Source organism: Petromyzon marinus, chromosome 52, assembly GCF_048934315.1.
Source record: "Petromyzon marinus isolate PM22_M1 ecotype Great Lakes invasive population chromosome 52, UKy_Petmar_22M1.pri1.0, whole genome shotgun sequence".
NCBI lineage: Eukaryota > Metazoa > Chordata > Hyperoartia > Petromyzontiformes > Petromyzontidae > Petromyzon > Petromyzon marinus.
In genome coordinates, this window is record NC_133718.1 from 5118776 (window position 1) to 5136552 (window position 17777).

The 17777-nt window shown below is 46.9% G+C and overlaps 1 protein-coding gene across 1 annotated transcript; it reads right to left on the reverse strand.

Annotated features, from left to right (window-relative positions):
* Positions 1–773: 773 nt before the first annotated feature.
* Positions 774–17717, reverse strand: LOC116953615 (uncharacterized). Its single transcript, XM_032973973.2, has 6 exons — positions 16779–17717; positions 10719–10985; positions 4823–5011; positions 4088–4126; positions 3035–3113; positions 774–2063 (listed from the first exon to the last, which is right to left on the reverse strand). The coding sequence occupies exons 1-6, from the start codon at positions 16861–16863 to the stop codon at positions 1994–1996; spliced, it is 729 nt and encodes a 242-aa protein (XP_032829864.2). The 5' UTR covers positions 16864–17717; the 3' UTR covers positions 774–1993.
* Between the last annotated feature and the right edge of the window lie 60 nt (positions 17718–17777).

Consider the following 17777-nt stretch of genomic DNA (forward strand, 5'->3'; position numbering starts at 1 on the left):
ATCATCATCATCACGGTGGCTAGGAGATGTTAACTACCTCGCCTGGTATACAGGAGGTCGTGGATTCCACCCCAACCCTGACGCCTGCTGTATATTTGGAGTTTGCGTCTCTCCCCGTGGTCGCGTGGATTTTTGTCTCCAGGTTCTCCGTTGTTTCCCTCCACGTTTAGAAACGTGCGTTTGGAGCATTTGGCTGCTATGAATTTCCACGCGACGATAAGCCACTTCAATGGGCTATCATTTGTGGCTAGGTAGCTTCCCAAAAAAATAGCTACGTAGCTCAGTGAGCCTTACCTGGTACATTAAAAAAAATATCTTAGTTTTTTTAGTTTCAATCGCAGGGCCGCCATCTATTCGCGAATGTTGGCGCCCCGAAGGAGTTGTTCCGTATCGTGCGGTGCTACCACCCTCTGCTGTCTGCCTTGCGAATAGCCCAGCCAGTGAAGGGAGGCTATGGGGAGCGAAGCGCGCTGTTTGTTTCGGTTGCAGCAGAGGTGCTGCGGGTTTTGTGGCGATGCTTTATTACAACAGCGCCGACGCTTAGAGTGGGGTGGTGGGGGTGGTGGTGGTGGGGAGCGGGGGTCCCGTGGCGTGTGAAGGCAATTGCAGGGCTGCGCCTTTGTCGGTTTATTACGAACACCATCAGCGGCAAAATAATAATAATTTGCGACTCAGATTTCAACCGACTTAAAATGTTTTATATCATTACACAGAGAGAGAGAGCGCACACACGCGCGCACGTCACACATACGTCACACACACACACGTCACAATAGAGTCGACGTTTTGTTATTGTAAAAACAAATCAGCCTCCCTGCTGACTTTCATAACAACATTTGACTGCACGTAAGACAATGACAATTGCATTGGTTATTTTGAAACATACCTTGCAAACCCTTAAGAGTTCGAGACAAACAAACATCGCCATTTTAAACGTTGCATTCACCGCCTGAAACAGATTCAGCAATCGATAGAGTACAGCACTGTACAGAATATGAAGATTGTCTCAGAAAATCCATCGCTATCCTTCCCCGAATGCTATTTATTATTTAGGCTGGGATATTCATACGCGGTGGGTTGAGGTCGGCTGAGCGCTTCTGTTGGTTACGTCGCAGGACCGAGAGAGATAGCGACAGCTTCGAGGCCTTCATCCAGCAGTGGGTCGATCATGGCTGACGACAATGTTGATGATGATAAAGTGCTCCACCTCGTGAAAGCTAATGGAACAATTCAAAAGGCAGAATGTACAGCGACACTGAGGAGATCATTGGCAATATTTAAAATTGTGCCCGCAGCGTGAATTAAACTGCTGCATAATAATGACGCCCTTAATCCAGGAAAAACCTCAGAGTCTCAAACACTCGATACCAATGATCGCTTTAATTAAGTGGCGAATCTGATCACACGAACATATTTAGGGTAAGAAAAGTCTCACCTGAGTTCCCACGCATGTCGCTGGACGGGAGGTGATGGACGGGCGTGGCCTTAGCGACGTTATCGGCATCACTGGCCGTGTCACGCTGGCCGTGGTTTGTCTGGGGTTTCCCGCCTTCGGCAGGCAGGAAGTCTGGGTGGCCGTCATTTACAAAATATCCCGAGTAATCGACCGCAAATAAAACAGTCAGTTATAATTATTTGTCGATGAATGAGCTGAATCGACTCGTATTCCCAGCTCCAAACTAACTGCGCACGCCATTGGAACCTCCTTTGCCAGTAGCAAAATATGATTATTGTTTTTTTTTACCCTTTTATCTGGCAAACAAAACTGACACCTTTTTTTTACACGAGGAATCATGTTTGCATTGACCACAATATCTGCGGTCGGAACGTAAACGTTCCATTTTGTTAACGCTTATACAATTTCATTCCACCTTTCTCAAGTGCATTTTACCAAGCCATCTATCCGTTGCCATTACAGCGACAATCACTCGATTTAACCCGGTACATCATGTACATCATTTTAGGAATACAATTCGTATATATTTTTTCATCTTTAAAACGAGTCCTCTTTGAGTCCGTAGTCGTGAGGGCTTGAGTACGCCTTCGTTTTGATGTTACGTTTTCTGAAAATAACACAGCAACACAATCAATTCCATTACTTGCACATCCTCCAACCACAGACACGCAAAGTCAAAGATCCTCTGTATAGCACGGTTGGCTACGCACGGTGTGCAAGAGCTTCAACACATATACATACATAGGCTGTGGAGGCAAGTGCAGTTAGGTCGGCAAGGCACACGAGAGGGTGGGTGGCCGACGCCACTTCCGGCCGCCTTTGTATCCCCAGTACCGATGTGTACGCACCGCACCGGGTGCTCACGTAAGACGGAGTTGGTAGCCATGGTCGGTAATTGAAATAGGTCACCGGGGATCCGTAGCTCCAGTGTGCCACCCACGACACCACACGCTCGCACCCATCACGACATGTGCGCCCAGCTCCAATATCAAAAGAACGATGCCATCAGCGCCAGCAATATCACTCCGCTCTCTTTCTCCCTCGCTCTCAACTCCTTCGCTCGTACGCGTTCACTTTTGTTCCTTAGCCGGCGCTGGTGTCAGTTTTGTTCCAGACAGACGCCGAGGGATGTCAGAAGGGCAATGTCATTCTGTTCGGCTAAAACCCGGCCGTGGCGAGGATCGGAGTTAGGGTGCCACGGTGGCGAGATGTTGACTACCTCGCCTGGTATGCAGGAGGGCATGGGTTCGATTCCGATCCCGATCCTGACGCCTGCTGTATATTTGGAATTCGCATGTTCTCCTTACGGGTGCGTGGATTTTTCTCCGAGTCCTACGGTTCCCCCCCCCCCCCAAATTTAGAATAAACATCACGCGTTTCGAGTATTGGATTTTATTTACATTTCCCCACGATGATAAGCCACTTCGTGGAACTATCAGTTGTGGTAGCCAGGTCGCGTCGGAAAAAGAGCGAAACAGCTATGTGGGGCTTACCTGGTAAAATAAAAAAAATATAATTTTTGTTTATTTCCATCTGCAGGAGACGTTGAGGGGGGGGGAGGGGGGAAGGGGACCTCACCTTTTTATGGCAAACACGACCAAGACGACGGTGATGGTGATGCCAAACAGAGCGCCGAACACGGCCGCAGCTACCGCACCTGGGCCGGAAGGAAAAGCGGCGGTGACGAGGCGGTTCGCAGTTCCAGCCCAGCGGACGCCCTGGTTAATGCGGCGCGATGAACTGCACGCCGTCTGCTTCGTAGTGGACGTTAAAGATAATGTGAGAGCTCGTGAAAAGATTGGAGGGTAGGATCAGCGATAGGGTTATGGTTAGTGATACGATCGGTGGTTGGGGTTCGTGATAAGGTTATAGTTAGTAATACGATCGAAGGTTAGAGGTTGAACGGTGGCGAGAAAAAAGTCAGTGTGGGCTTGGATTGGACGAAGTGACGCCAGGGTGGCGAGATGTTAACTCCCTCGCCTAGTATGCAGGAGGTCGTGAGTTCGATCACGACCCTGACACCTGCTGTATACTTGGAGTTTTCGTGTTCTCCCTGTGGTCTCGTGGATGTTTTTTTCTGCGGGCCCTCCGGTTTTCCTCTCCGCATTTAGAACAAACGTGCGTTTACATGATTAAGCTGCTCGAAATTTCCACGTGATAAGCCACTTCGCTGAGCTGCCATTTGTGACCAGGTCGCTTCCGAAAAATAAGCTGATAGTTCAGTGATCCTTACCTGGCAAGATACAAATAGTTTAGTTCTATCTATACATTTGTAAAAGTTATTTGTTTACCTTTCCTATACTTTGCATTCCTATCGTGTTTTTTTTTCAAATAGTTTGTTGTTGTAACGTTCTGACGAGCTCCTACTGGACATCTGTGAAAAAGAGCTTCATAGCTCATCGGATTCTTCCAGTATAAATACATATTCTGATTCTGAACGAGTGATGGTTGGTTTGGCCGGATTCTAACTCACGAGTCTCAGCGGTGCTGGCTCAGGGCCAGGATTCCTGAGTCACCGAGCCACGTCCATAGGCTCTGATAGTGCTTTGCAAAATAAGGAGCTGACGAACCCGACGCGGCAAATGCGTTGCTGAATTTGCGACGACTTTCGGGTCGCTGTTGTTCCCTTACCTTCTCTGAAATGGTCATTATGATCTCCAACAGCTCTGTCTGTGAACAACAAACGCCACACGCGGTTGAAGAGCAGTGATTATTTTTTTTATTATTATTATTCAAGAAAGCCACGAAGAGTCTTCAAACTCTTTTTCAGGATTGTCCCGTTCGTTGGCGTTCGTTCGGGTTCGGGCTGGGCGCAAGACATTGGAGCATGGTACAGTACAACGGAAAATTTCACTGCATTGCCCTCCAATGACAACGGAGCCCCAGGGTGGCCTGTCGGCCCTTTTTTCCATTGGCACATCCAAGCCGAGCCATTGCAGGGCCCTTCTGGCACGGGTGATTTTCCACTGCCGACATGCCATGCCGAGCCAAAACATAACCACCCCACGCTGGCCTCACAAGATATGTGAACGTGGCCCGGTACCAAGCAGAGCTATGGGCCCCGGCGATGGACGCGTCTGTTCCGCGCAACATCGGTCGCCTACTGACACACCGCGTCATCTACAGACGTTTGGAGACGTTCACGTTTTGTGGGTGACGTCAGCGGCTCGGCACGGCTCAGCTTGGCTTCGGCAGTGGTACAAAAAAAACAACAACCATGGCACCTCCCACGCCGGGCTGGCTCGGCACTGGCCCTGGCGCGCGGCTCTGTTATGCCCGCAGGAAAAAGAGATACGGGTCTCCGCATCGCAGCCATCGCCGCTGCCGTAGGGGCGAGCAAAGCGGCGGGCCGGCGCGCGTTGCAACCTTGGATCTCGGGGTGGATGAGGTGCTGGCAGACGTTGGCGCACGTCTTCTGCTCGACGAATCGATTGCCGTTGCCCCGGCAGCCACCGTAGGTGAAGTTCTCGCAGCGCCGCCGCTCCACGTTGAAGAACCACAGGCGGAAGTGGGCCCTGCAGGAACCCGTGTCCTTCGGCAGCAAGCACACCTCGGCTATGCACGCAGAGACGACGCGCTGTTAGCGAGCGCCCACGAACCCTTCCCGTTCCGATGACGTACCCGCACGTCATCAGTTTTTTTCTTCCCATTGCGTTCCGATGACGTTCATGTGCGTCATCGAAACGGAATCAGAAGAAAAACTAAAATAACTTTATCGGTAACGAGGCTCCCACAATGCCATGCGGGAGGCAGTGTGGCACAGTTTGGCGTCAGCTATCATAGAGTGCGGTCGTGTCGCTACGATTTCTCTGCGGTGAGTATAATGTCTTTAAAACAATTGTGCTACGCCTCTCTAAATACCCACCTTGCAACTTGCAGACGTCTCAGAACGGGAAGAGGGTTAAGGCCAGCGCGGGCAGGTAAATCAAAACTGTCTCGTGACATCACTGTGAAATCATTAACCATACGTTGCCAATGCAGTGATACCACTGGAGTGCAATTGAGGCGCACTAGAACTTAATTGTGAAGTCTATTTTTGTCAGCAACACAGATTTCAAACTCAGCGTACGAATTAAACTCAGAAGAAGAAAAAATTGCAATTATACCGGGCTCCAGACATTAAACTTCGCAACCTGAAACTTTCTCAAAGTTCTCGTCGTCGACTACTGAACAAAAATAGACGTTCGAAAAGCCGTGCAGTTGTGTTTTTTTCATCCCACGCCTTCTCCTTCAGGTCCATATCTCCGTGACCGAGGTCTCAGCTCCACACCGCCACCAACACCACCACCACCACCCTTCCGATCAAAGAAAAAAAATACTGCCAATACTCATATCTCCCGTCGAAATTTCTGATGCCAAAATGTTTTTCCACTCTACAGTTCATCTCGAGCTGACTGCCTGCAGTGCCGGTCCTCTCCTACTGCAATAGGTGAGAGGGCATTATATCCCTGGTGATACACTGCGCCGAGTGCCACCGCTTGTCAGAGCTTCGATGAAATCTCAGAAATCCGTCCGCACTCCTCCAACTCTGGGCTCATTATATTGGCTGTCAGTTCTGTTTCAAGCAACGGACATTTTAACGCCCTAGTTTTTTTTCCGACTCGTAAGACGCTAAATGGCCATGCTCCCTCTTTACCAGACTCAACTCCTGTCCCTTCACGTCACAAATTTCCTCTTTACAAACGTTCGACGCGAAGAAAAGGCTCATTTGGTACAAAATGTGCACGAGGCGTGATGGAACGCTTCACGTTATACGCTGAACCGCGTTGGTTCTTAGCAATCAGAACCAGTTGTGCAGTGGGTTGAGCTCTCCGTCCGCCGCTGATCCCCAGTAACCTGAGTTAGACACCTGGCCACTGCTAACTTCAGCGGCACCCAGCGGTTCGCAAGGGGTGCACCCGCGTGTCCGATAGTAGGGGACGTCCATAAATCACGTCATGCGATGTTGGACAATTTTTGACCCCCTCCCCCTCGTCACACGGCGTCACAAAAAGTCAGACCCCCCCCCGCACAAATATGACGTCACAAATCTCTGCCCCTCCCCCCGAAACCATATTTCCATTTTGAAAATAAAACATGCTTCAAATCGCTTTAAACCATCGTCATTGTAGTGCGTATTTAATGTGGCGCTGCACTCTGATGTTGTAGGAGTGTTGTTATAACAATTAGTGTTGTTATAACAATTCCATTTTTATTTAAAGTTGCGCATCTTGATGTGACGTCACATTTCTCAAACCCCCCCCTCGTCACACATCGTCACAAATGTCTGACCCCCCCCCCCCCCGGTGCGTGACGTCATTTACGGACGGCCCCGTAGACCAAAATACCATCTGGAAATGCTCTTTAGAACTCCCTCCAGCTGAGCAGTGGCGCGAGTGAGAAATTGCAGGGCTGCACCTTTGATCGTTTGCACCTTAACGTGCCTCGAGAATTTACCCATGAAGCAACAGCGCAGTAGGAACTATGGGCACTCGGAATCAGTCATTCTAGTCTACCCAGCGGCGGTACAAGACGAAGGAGCAATATTTGTTCGTGAGACTAGCAGCCCGAACGTCCGTTGGACGTGGCCGTCAGTCCGTCCATCCATCCCTCCCTCTAGCCGCGCAGCCAGCAAAAAACTTTAAAATATATATCGTACAATAACATCACGTGTGGCGAGAATAGAGATGGAGATAACAGCGGACAAGCAACAAAATACATCGGGAGATAATACGCCTCCTTCACACACGTCCCTTACGCTAAAAAAAGTTTTTTTTACACATCCCATCAGCCGCATGGCCTTCTGGGAGTGCACACCCTCAGCAGGATTGGTTTAACACAAGCAAGACTATTCTAGATTTAAAGCTTTCGTGACTGCTAGGATCCATACTCTTTGGTTCTATTGGGTAAAGTCACGTAGGTGAAAATAAAATAACAAAAAATCACGACGTTTCGGCCACAACACAAGCGGTCTTCATCAGGTGAAGGGACGAGACTGTCTGGAGGACAGCGCTGGAGTGAGAGAAGCCATGCTTAGATCACGACCTTTAAACTGTTTGAGAAGAAAAACACAAAGCGCCTTGACAAAGGAATTACCATATAATTTAGCATTGAAATGGCTCATTGAAATAGCTAAGTTAAAGTATACACATCCGCAGAGGTACCCCTTGACAAAGGAATTAGCATAAAATTTAGCATTGAAATAGCTGAGTGATTAGCTTGTAACTAGTCACAGAAATAGCTATGTTAAAGTCAGAGCATATACATTCACCGAGGCACCTAGTACTCATCAAAGAATGCTAAGAAACCCATTAGTAACATCAGCAAAAATTAACGCTCTGAACTCGCGAATTTAAAAAACAGAAGTGATATAGTCATCCTCTCAGCCGATAAAGGCAACGCTACTGTTATTATGGATAAAGATTCATACAACAACAAAATCCAGAATCTGCTCAACGATGGAAGTCACTCAAAAATAAAAAAATGACCCTACTAATAGCCTAGCGATAAAAACCAACAAAATCATCACAAGTTCAACCTCCCTAATCGACCCAACTAAACGTCCCTCCCTAAAACCTTCTGCTGCAAGACCCCCTCGATTCTATGGTCTTCCCAAGATTCATAAAGAAGGCACCCCACTTCGACCCATCGTATCCACGATCAACTCCCCTACCTATATACTAGCCCGTTTTCTGTCAGATACCTTGCTGCCTTTCACTGGCAAGACCGCCTCAGCAGTACTTAACTCAGCCCAATTGGTCTCTATGGTCAAAGACGTTGTACTGTCCCCTGACGATATCCTTGTCAGCTTCGATGTGGTCTCTTTGTTCACCAAGGTCCCAGTACCTGATACCATTGAAATAATTGAAAATTTGGTCCAACATGGACTAGACCCCGACACACCTGCACTGGTTAGGCACTGCCTCAACAATACCTACTTTACTTGGAATGGCTCCTTCTACAAACAAAATGAGGGTACCCCCATGGGATCCCCCTTATCACCAGTGATAGCCAATATTTTTATGGAGAAATTTGAATCAGACGCCATCCAGACTTCCACCCTCAGACCTTCCCTGTGGAAGAGATATGTGGATGACACGTTCGCCATTTGGCCACATGGCCTCCCAGCTCTGAACCTTTTCCTACACCACATCAATTCCAGACATCCCGCCATCAAATTCACCATGGAAGTGGAGAAAGATGGCAAGCTACCATTCTTAGATGTTCTGTTTGAGAGGAGACCTGATGGCTCATTGGGGCATTCTGTCTACAGGAAACCCACCCACACAGATTCCTACTTGAAACCTGATTCCCACCACCACCCAGCCCAAAATAATTCTCTCATCAAAACTTTATACCATAGGGCTCATTGCATTTCGGACCAACACCACCTGACCAGTGAATTAAAACATATACACCTGGCCCTCAAAAGGAATGGTTACTCTGACCGTACCATCCGCCAAGCTGTTTCTCCCTCCATACAGAAACAACCACTTGATACTCCAGTCAAATCCATCACACTTCCATATATAGCAGGCGTTACTAAAAAGATTTCCAAAATTCTAAACAAACACAAGATCCAGGTCCGGTTCAATACAGTACACAAAATTCGTGATCTGATCCCATCCGTGAAGGATGTCATTCCTGATTTACAGTACCCCGGGGTTTACAAATTTGAGTTGTACCTGCGGTGATTGCTATATCGGGGAGACAAAGCGACATGTCTCTGACCGAATTCGCGAGCACAAATCAGATTTAAAACAATGCAAAACTAATTTTTCTGCCGTGGCTGATCACTGTTACAACGCTGTGGGGGATCACGATATAATTTTCTCCGATACCAAGGTTCTTTGCAAACCCACGGGCTTTTATCAGAGATTTGTTCATGAAGCAATTCAGATCTACAAACACAGACACAATTTCAACCGAGAGGATGGTTTCAAATTAAGCAACCATTGGAAAGATGTTCTAAATCGAACTAAACATTAAACTAATTTCAATGGTACAGTATATTTTTTCAAGTAGTGGTACCCCAAATTTTCGCAGCTCTTATAAATTCCCTTTTCACACCATCAATAGGTAAACTCCCCCCCCCCCTTCCCCCCCCCCGCGCCAAACGGCAAGTCCACCGGCACGTACACCACCTCTTTCCTAAAATCCGCCAATCAAATGCTAATTTTTATGCTAATTTCTTTGTCAGAACACCTTGTTTGCTCGCACACAGTTTAAAGGTCCGCTGTCTGAGCGTGGTTGTGTTTCGCTAAATTCTCCTGTTTGATGAGTACTAGGTGCCTCGGTGAATGTATATGCTCTGACTTTAACATAGCTATTTCTGTGTCCAGTTACAAGCTAATCACTCAGCTATTTCAATGCTAAATTCTATGCTAATTCCTTTGTCAAGGGGTACCTCTGCGGATGTGTATACTTTAACTTAGCTATTTCAATGAGCCATTTCAATGCTAAATTATATGCTAATTCCTTTGTCAAGGCGCTTTGTGTTTTTCTTCTGACACAGCTTAAAGGTCGTGATCTAAGCGTGGCTTCTCTCACTCCAGCGCTGTCCTCCAGACAGTCTCGTCCCTTCACCTGATGAAGGCCGCTTGTGTTGTGGCCGAAACGTCGTGATTTTTTGTTATTTTATTTTCACCTACGTGACTTTACCCAATAGAACCAAAGAACAAGCAAGACTCTTACACCCGGCAGGGCAGGCCACACGCGACACCAGGATCGGGTGCCAGATCGGGCGTTCGGGCAGGCCAACCACCACCCACGGGCAGTGCCGGATTAAGCTCAGTGCGGGGCCTGTAGCATTTCTTATAAAGGGGCCCTAAATAAAAAAAAACACGTAAATATTAAAAACATAAATTTTTCACTTGCATAGTAATTGTATTTTTCATTTGATATACAGCCAGAAAATACGCCAAATCGCTAACTTCAAACACCCAGTCGTTCGTTAACGTTAAAGGCAGTATATTATAGTACCTCTCTCACCTGAAGACGATTGCTTGTCTTGCGATCGAAACGTCGTGATATTTTTACGTATTATTTTTTCTATCTACGTGGCTTTACCGAAAGACCCATAGAACAGTATAGTACTATAGTAATAGAGCAAGTGCATAATCACTGAACCGGAATCGATAGCTTGAAAGCATTTAGCGCGGGGGTGGGGGTGGGGGGAGGGGGGGAAGGGTTGCCCTTGAGAGTGCGGGGCCCGTAGCAACATACGTGGCTACTTTTGACTCTTCCGATAATACGATGGGACGCTGCCTCCCGGGGTCCTCACCTCCCGTCGGGTAGAGAACGGGGCCCCTGCGCGAGCAGCTGCGCATGCACGCGCGGTCCGACGTGAAGAGCGACGCGTCGTCGTCCCGCGGCGGAGGGGAGGCGGTGGGCGACGTCGTCGTCGACGTCGTCGACGTCGCCACCGCCGCCGCGACCCACACGAGCTTGCACGAGTCCCTCGAGGCGTCGTAGGCGAAGCGCAAGGAGCTCCTCGCGTCGTCCGTCCCACGGCGGGGCTGCTCGCGGGGCAGCCTGCACTCGGCGACTCCTGCGCAAGTGCGAATGTGTCCGTAACCCTCCGCCACCCGACAACAGCAAAGCGCGGCTTGGAAGCGTTGTGGATTTACCCGCACAACAAACCTGCGGTGCCGCACGCGCGACCGACCAACGCCGATCGTTCGGTTTGCAATTCTATTAATAAATAAAGGTTTTTTGGGTTGGGATCGCGTAAGTATGAATGTGTCCGTAACCCTCCGCCACCCGACAAAGCCAGCGAGGCTTGTAAGTGTTGTGGATTTACTCTCGAGCACACCGGTGAGCTGAAGTAGTAAACTAATTGGCGCGTTGTTTAGGTGACAAACCTTGCTGGCTGTGTCGGGTGGTGGAGGGTTGCGACACATTTGTACGTACGCGATCTGACCCAAAAACCTTTATAATGAATGATATTGTGCGCGAAAGCCTGCCGCGTGTTAAACTGCAATTCTATTGTTTTGAGATGCAAATATATCACGTTATCTAATTTTATATTTATAGAGCGCTCACGTTCAAGGTGCTTTACATAGAACGGATGGTGGCAGGATGATTTGGCGTGCAAGTGTCGAGCAATGAGTGACCGCGATGGAGGGTACTTAGGGGTCACGAAAGGGTAGGGGAGGGACGGGATGGAGCGGATTTTGGTTGGCCATCGGTCATCTCATCGCGCGTTTTCAGGTGCGCTTCTGCGGCCGCCTGGAACGCTCTTCCTTCAGATATTACGAAGCCATTGGAGCTATGCACTTTTAAATAATCTAGATTGAAAACTAATTTCTTTAGAAATGCTTTTTTTGTGCGTTAGTTTGTCGTCCTTCCCCCGCACCTCCGATTAGCACGGTTGGCTAAGTACGGTGCGAAATAAGTTCAACATACACACATTTTAGTTCCTGCCTCTGTAAAAACAAAAAAAACCCTTTGAAACCGGTTCTTGGAACAAAATCACGACCGTGAATCGTGATAATTCTTGGAATCGCCAAGGCTGGGGAGGGGCGAATCGGCCCACTCTGAAGCGTGAATGTCCTTGCTGTTAAAGCGGAAGTCAATGCCATGTGAGAATTTGTTAGCCGTTCGTTCGTATTGCGCAATGTTCATTCGGATCTTGTACTCGACTTGGGGACTGTTTATCGTTTTTCTCGTCGCCTTTTGTTTGTGTTGCTGCTGGCGCTGTGCTCACGTTCCCACGGGTCTCCCATGCAACATATAGCTGGGAAGTTGGCGAAAACCAGATAATTCGTGTAACTGTAATAAATCAAATAGGACATCTCGGATAGGACGTCTACTGGACATTTGTAAAACTACTGGACATCCGCGAAAAATAGAGAACATCTGTGAAGAAGAGCTGCATAGCTCATCGGATTCCTCCAGTTAGAAATAATTCTGATTCTGAATAGGACTTTAAAGTGTTGTCAGTGTTGAGTCAAGAGGTGGCAGTGTTGTACGCAAGATGTGTACGCAATTGGCACAAAGTCAAATCTTCACGTAAAGCTTTCGTGACTGCAGGAATTCATTTTCTTTGGGTCTTTCGGTAAAGCCACGTAGATAGAAACATTATTAAAAATATCACGTTTCGATCGTAACACAAGCAATCGTCATCAGGTGAAACAAATATGACGATCGTTTGCGTTGCGATCGAAACGTGATATTTTAATTCTATCTACGTGGCTTTACCGAAAGACCCAAAGAATAGAAATTATTATGCAATGAAAAAAAATTCGGGTCAATTAATTGGGGGCCGGGGGGGGTCACTAGACCACCCTGTAAAGTGGATACTGCAGAGGGCAGCGCCATTGGCTAGTGTTTTAACATCACATCAACCGAAATGTCTTCAAAGCACACAAATATGTTATGAACAAGGACCACTGCCCGAAACTTCGCCTATTATATGTGTACCTATTAAGGCCAAAGTTCTTGACCAATGTGTTGAGTTGATCAGACTCAGAATGATAATAGGTTTTTCCCTTTTTTCTGGCAACAAAACAGGTATATTTTATTGTTTTATTTTATTGTTTCCCTTCTACGTGACTTTATCGAAAGAATCAAGAATAAAAATAAAACAAAATAGGTGTCAAGATGTTAAAACACCAAACATCCTGTTTTGTTGCCATAAAAAAGAGGAAAACCTATTATCATATTTTGGTACTGACAAAGGAGATTCCATGATGCAGAATCAGAATATTCATGCAGGAGGAATCCGATGACCTAACGTTACAAAAAAACCACAAGCAGTACAAAAAAAAGAGCACGATGGTTAATTCTGCGTGTTAACCACTGCCAACACAACAGCAGCATCACCAAAGAATGCCTTTAATAATCCCAGAGATCACGAAAGCGTGCAAAACATGCGCGGCAACCAGTTTCAAAGGTAAGCCACACAACAACGACGCGCACGCACATCATAAATAATTATCACGCGAGTGCAAAGTTTTAAACGTGTGCAAATGTTACGCTTTAAGTTCCTCGTTTGTTCTACCTCCCTTGCGTTTCCGTGATTGTGAACCCCCCCCCCCCCCCCCCCCGTGGCAGCACGCACATTCCTTGTGCACTAGCGTGGCGAAAACTTAGAAATCAATTAAAACAAGGGCAGCCACGCGGAACGGCTTCGTTGGACCACTTCTCCCACTGGAATCTTTGATGAGTTGCATTTAGTGTCGTTTGGCTGATGGGGAACATTTTTTTTGCTATTTACACTTCCAATCAAGGCCGTAATTATAATATATATTCAAATATGCTCAAATTGTCCCCCCCCCCAAATATATTGCTATAAAATAGATTTCTGTTTATGTGATTGTGGTTATGGTTGTACTTTATTAATCCCTAATCTCTGCCATTACATACAATGAAACAAGAAAAGGTAAAAAGAAACAGAGCAATGTAATACAATATACACTATTAGATATTATTGTAAAAAAAAAAAGTCCATCCTATGTGTTTGTAATTTTTTAAAATATTTTAGGCAGGAAATGAGTTTAAAATTTAGTTTTTTTTTCTGGGGGGGGGACCCCCAGACCCCCTGGAAGATTTGGTTCCCCCCAATGTTGACTCCATGGCTACGGCCTTGCTCCCAATTGTAAGACGTCGTCTGCTTCGAGTTGGGCAACTCTCATCGACCCTTGGATACGCTGGATTTGAAGGTATTTTTTTGATTGTTTTTTTTCTATAAAAGTCGTATTATCAGTCGGGTGATACAGGAACTCCTCTGCTTACGAACATTCGACTTACGAACTTTCAGAGATACGAACAAACCTGTCCATGTCTAGTTCCCCACGCAATAGATCACTGTAGTGGGATCTGAATTTGTAGAACATTAAAAACCAGTGGCATCTACATCTGCAGGAGATTATACAAACACCTTCTAAAGCCCTTCCCCGTGTTTAGCGTACATGCCGTACAACGTTTGGAATCGACAGGAGTAAAGTTGGACTTATGAACAAATCGACTTGCAAACAGACCTCTGGAACCGAACGAATTCGTGAGTAGAGTTGTCCCTGTATAGGCAACAACGCTGTATCAACGAGAGAAGAAAATGGGACGCAAAAACACAACAAATCCAGACAGAAGAAAAAAAACCCCGACTGGAATTGCCTTTTTGAATCAAATCAATTCCAAGACGATTAATCAAATTGCTGGAAGAGTGAAAATCATTGCCTCCATCATCCAGCCACTAAACCTCTCACTGTTGGGATCTGTGGGGAGGATCCGTTAGGCGTGAGATTGGCGATTTAGGAGACATCCCTAGGGAAGGGTAAAAACGGTTTTCCTTCAGATGTTACGAAGCCATTGGAGCTATGCACTTTTAAAATCATCCAGATTGAAAACTCATTTAATTGAGAAATGCTTTTTTGGTGTTTCGTTGTCCTTCCCCCGCACCTCCAATTAGCACGGTTTGGCGAAAGAAGCTCAACATAGATAATACACTATACACTACATTACACACACTACACCACTATACTATATTTAGAACTAATTTATCTAGAACTGCGTTTTTGTGTGTTAGTTTGTTGTCCTTCTCCCGCACCTCCGATTAGCACGGGTGGCTACGTACGGTGGAGCGAAAGAAGTTTAACATACATATACAAACTACTATACACTACACCACGATACTACATAGAAAACTAATTTATTTAGAAATGTTTTTTGTGTTGTTTGTTGTCCTTTACCCTCGTACGGTGGTGCGAAAGAAGTTCAACGTACAGTACATTCAAGCGGAGAGGCTTTATTTTCCAACTATTTTCGAGTTATCCAAATTACAGCCGAATAATCGAACCGATAATACTCGGTAGGGTGATCGACTATTTAAAATAATCACGTTAAGTCCAGCTCTATGGCAGATTTTTTTTTTTACTGATGGGGACGAGGGGAGGGAGTGGATTTTTTTTTTACATCGAATTTGTTTTATTTTCTAAAAGAAAACAGCCTAGCGAATTGAAGTTCTTACATGTCACTATTTGATATAAAAACGTGACACCCCCCCCCCCTCTCCAAGATAATGTAAGGAATGAAGATTGGGGATACAGATATATATTGTAATGTAATGCTCGACCGCGATATATAAGCATTCCTCTGCGGGAGAAACTACAAATAAAAACCACAAACCCAAAGGCACTTCAATGGCAGCGAACATCAGAGGGCAGCAACATTCATGTGGTCAGGAGTCAAAATAAAGGAGGTAATGTGTAATAATGAAACCACAGTTACAGATTGCCGTCAGACTGGACATATGCATTTCCTTGCGAGCGGTGCGGCTCTGGATTGAACACAGATGGCAGACGGCTGGAGGCACCACGGGGCCAGGGCAGGGCGCCCGGAGGGGGGAGAGTTTAAGGAGCCGCAGAGGCTCTAAATGAGCGTGTCGACAGTGGGATGATGATGATGACTCGGTCGCACAGAACCGTGTCCACCACTTTCACAGCTTATTACCATGCCCCCCCCCCTCCCCCTCATAATCCTACTTCGGTAAAAATTTAGCGGTCGTAAAGGGCTTTTGCAGGGTGGACATTCGCTGCGGAGTTTTTATTTTGTACACGAACGCTTCTGCGGAGAGTACTTCGACAGTAAACTCGCGTCATTTCTTTAGTTCCATTTTGGGGGGGAATTCTAAAATAAAAAGTCGATATTTTTGGGCCTCTATAAATAGTGCGGTTAAGTCGATCGGCGGCAGATCGTGTGCGAGTGCGGAAAAGTGTGAGTACTGTCTGGCGAGTGTGGAAGAGTAGACCAACTACCCTCTAGAGCTCCCTCGAGCGTGGAGGCCCTTCTGCCAGCGGTGGCATGGACAAGCAATTGCAGGGCTACACCTTGACAATAACACCAGCGTAACGCGCAGCTGGCCAATATATGTTTTAAACTGTAAAACTAAAAGCCGAAATTACTGAAACGCAGCGTGCGCGCGTGTGTCAAAACAAAGCCAGTCGATCGAAGACCCCCCCCCCCTCCAAAAAAACCCCCATCATCACGACCATGTGGCGAGAGAAATACCGACACGACTCGGTTGAGGCTGGAGAGAGAGAGACCTCTCAGGCTGACACGTTGCGCGTCGGAGCAGACTTGCAACGTGTAACATGAGTGAAGCCCCGTGCCATCACATATATAACAATGACAATAGCCGACAACGCAGATTGAGAGTCGGCGGACCATGAAATATACATCGGCCCTCGATTTGAAATTTCAAAGGTGACCCTGGGCGCCGGTCCATTTAGGCAACAACGAATGACAGTCGCCTGCAGACGACCGACACAAACCATAACGCAAGAGCTTTGACTAGCATACAACATAGGAAATGCACAAGCGAGATACGTGCGCCAGTACTCACTCGCATCTTGTCCCCCGATAGGTTTCACGCAGCAGCACAGCGCCCAGAGAAACACACACCAACACCACGCCACGTTGTGAGGCATCCCCCCCCCAAAAAATAAAATAAGAACGGTCTTAAGAATTGCTCGCAAAGAGTGCTTATTGTGCGAAGACACATTTACAAGGGTTAAACGCGAGGCGTTAGAAGGGCGCAGAACAAGAGAGTTGGTAAAGTCATCGCCAAAAAAACCCCCCTCTCCGCCCACCCAAAGCACTTCACGATAATAAAAGAATAATTACCTCCCACCCCATATGAAATCGCAGGTTAAATTTTAGCTACGCGTTTGCACATGTTATGCGGACGCGCATTTATGGCACAGGTTGACAGTAGCCATTATGTTATTGCGGCCCAAGTACCGCAGCTATTGGCAAAAGTCCATTCGGTCAGGGCACCGGTATGTATTTTATTAGCGCAGTTGGTACGACATCTAATTTAGTGACGTGTACTTACAACTACCAACTTTGTTCTCACTTGACTTTTTTTTGTTAACCACTCAACTGAGAAGTTCCCTCTTTCCCCCCCCCCCCTTTCTGGGCAGCTGCATTCGACGCCTTTAAAATAGCCGGCCTCGAGAATATGAAGAAATTCTCACGGGTGGATATTTTTTTTCAACAACCGCATTCGGCGAGTTTCCGCAGGCCCGTGTAACCAATTAGTTCGCGCTTCGCGACTCAAAAAGTAACAGAGAGAAACAAAAAAGTCCAAACGGGGCTTAGAAAAACGCTTTTTAAAAGCAACCAAGCAAGCAAGACGAAGAATCAAGAGACAAGGACACAGTAAAAAAAGCCGCCTGTTCAAACGGAACCTGCCATGGAAACACGTTGGATCGCCGCTACTTTGGTGACGGAACAATAAAACACGAAGTTTTTATCGCAGGGGGCAGAGTCCCCCCCCCCCCCCTCACAGAGGCGAAGAAAAGGCACAACCAAATTTGAATGTTTGCGTACCTTGCTAGGA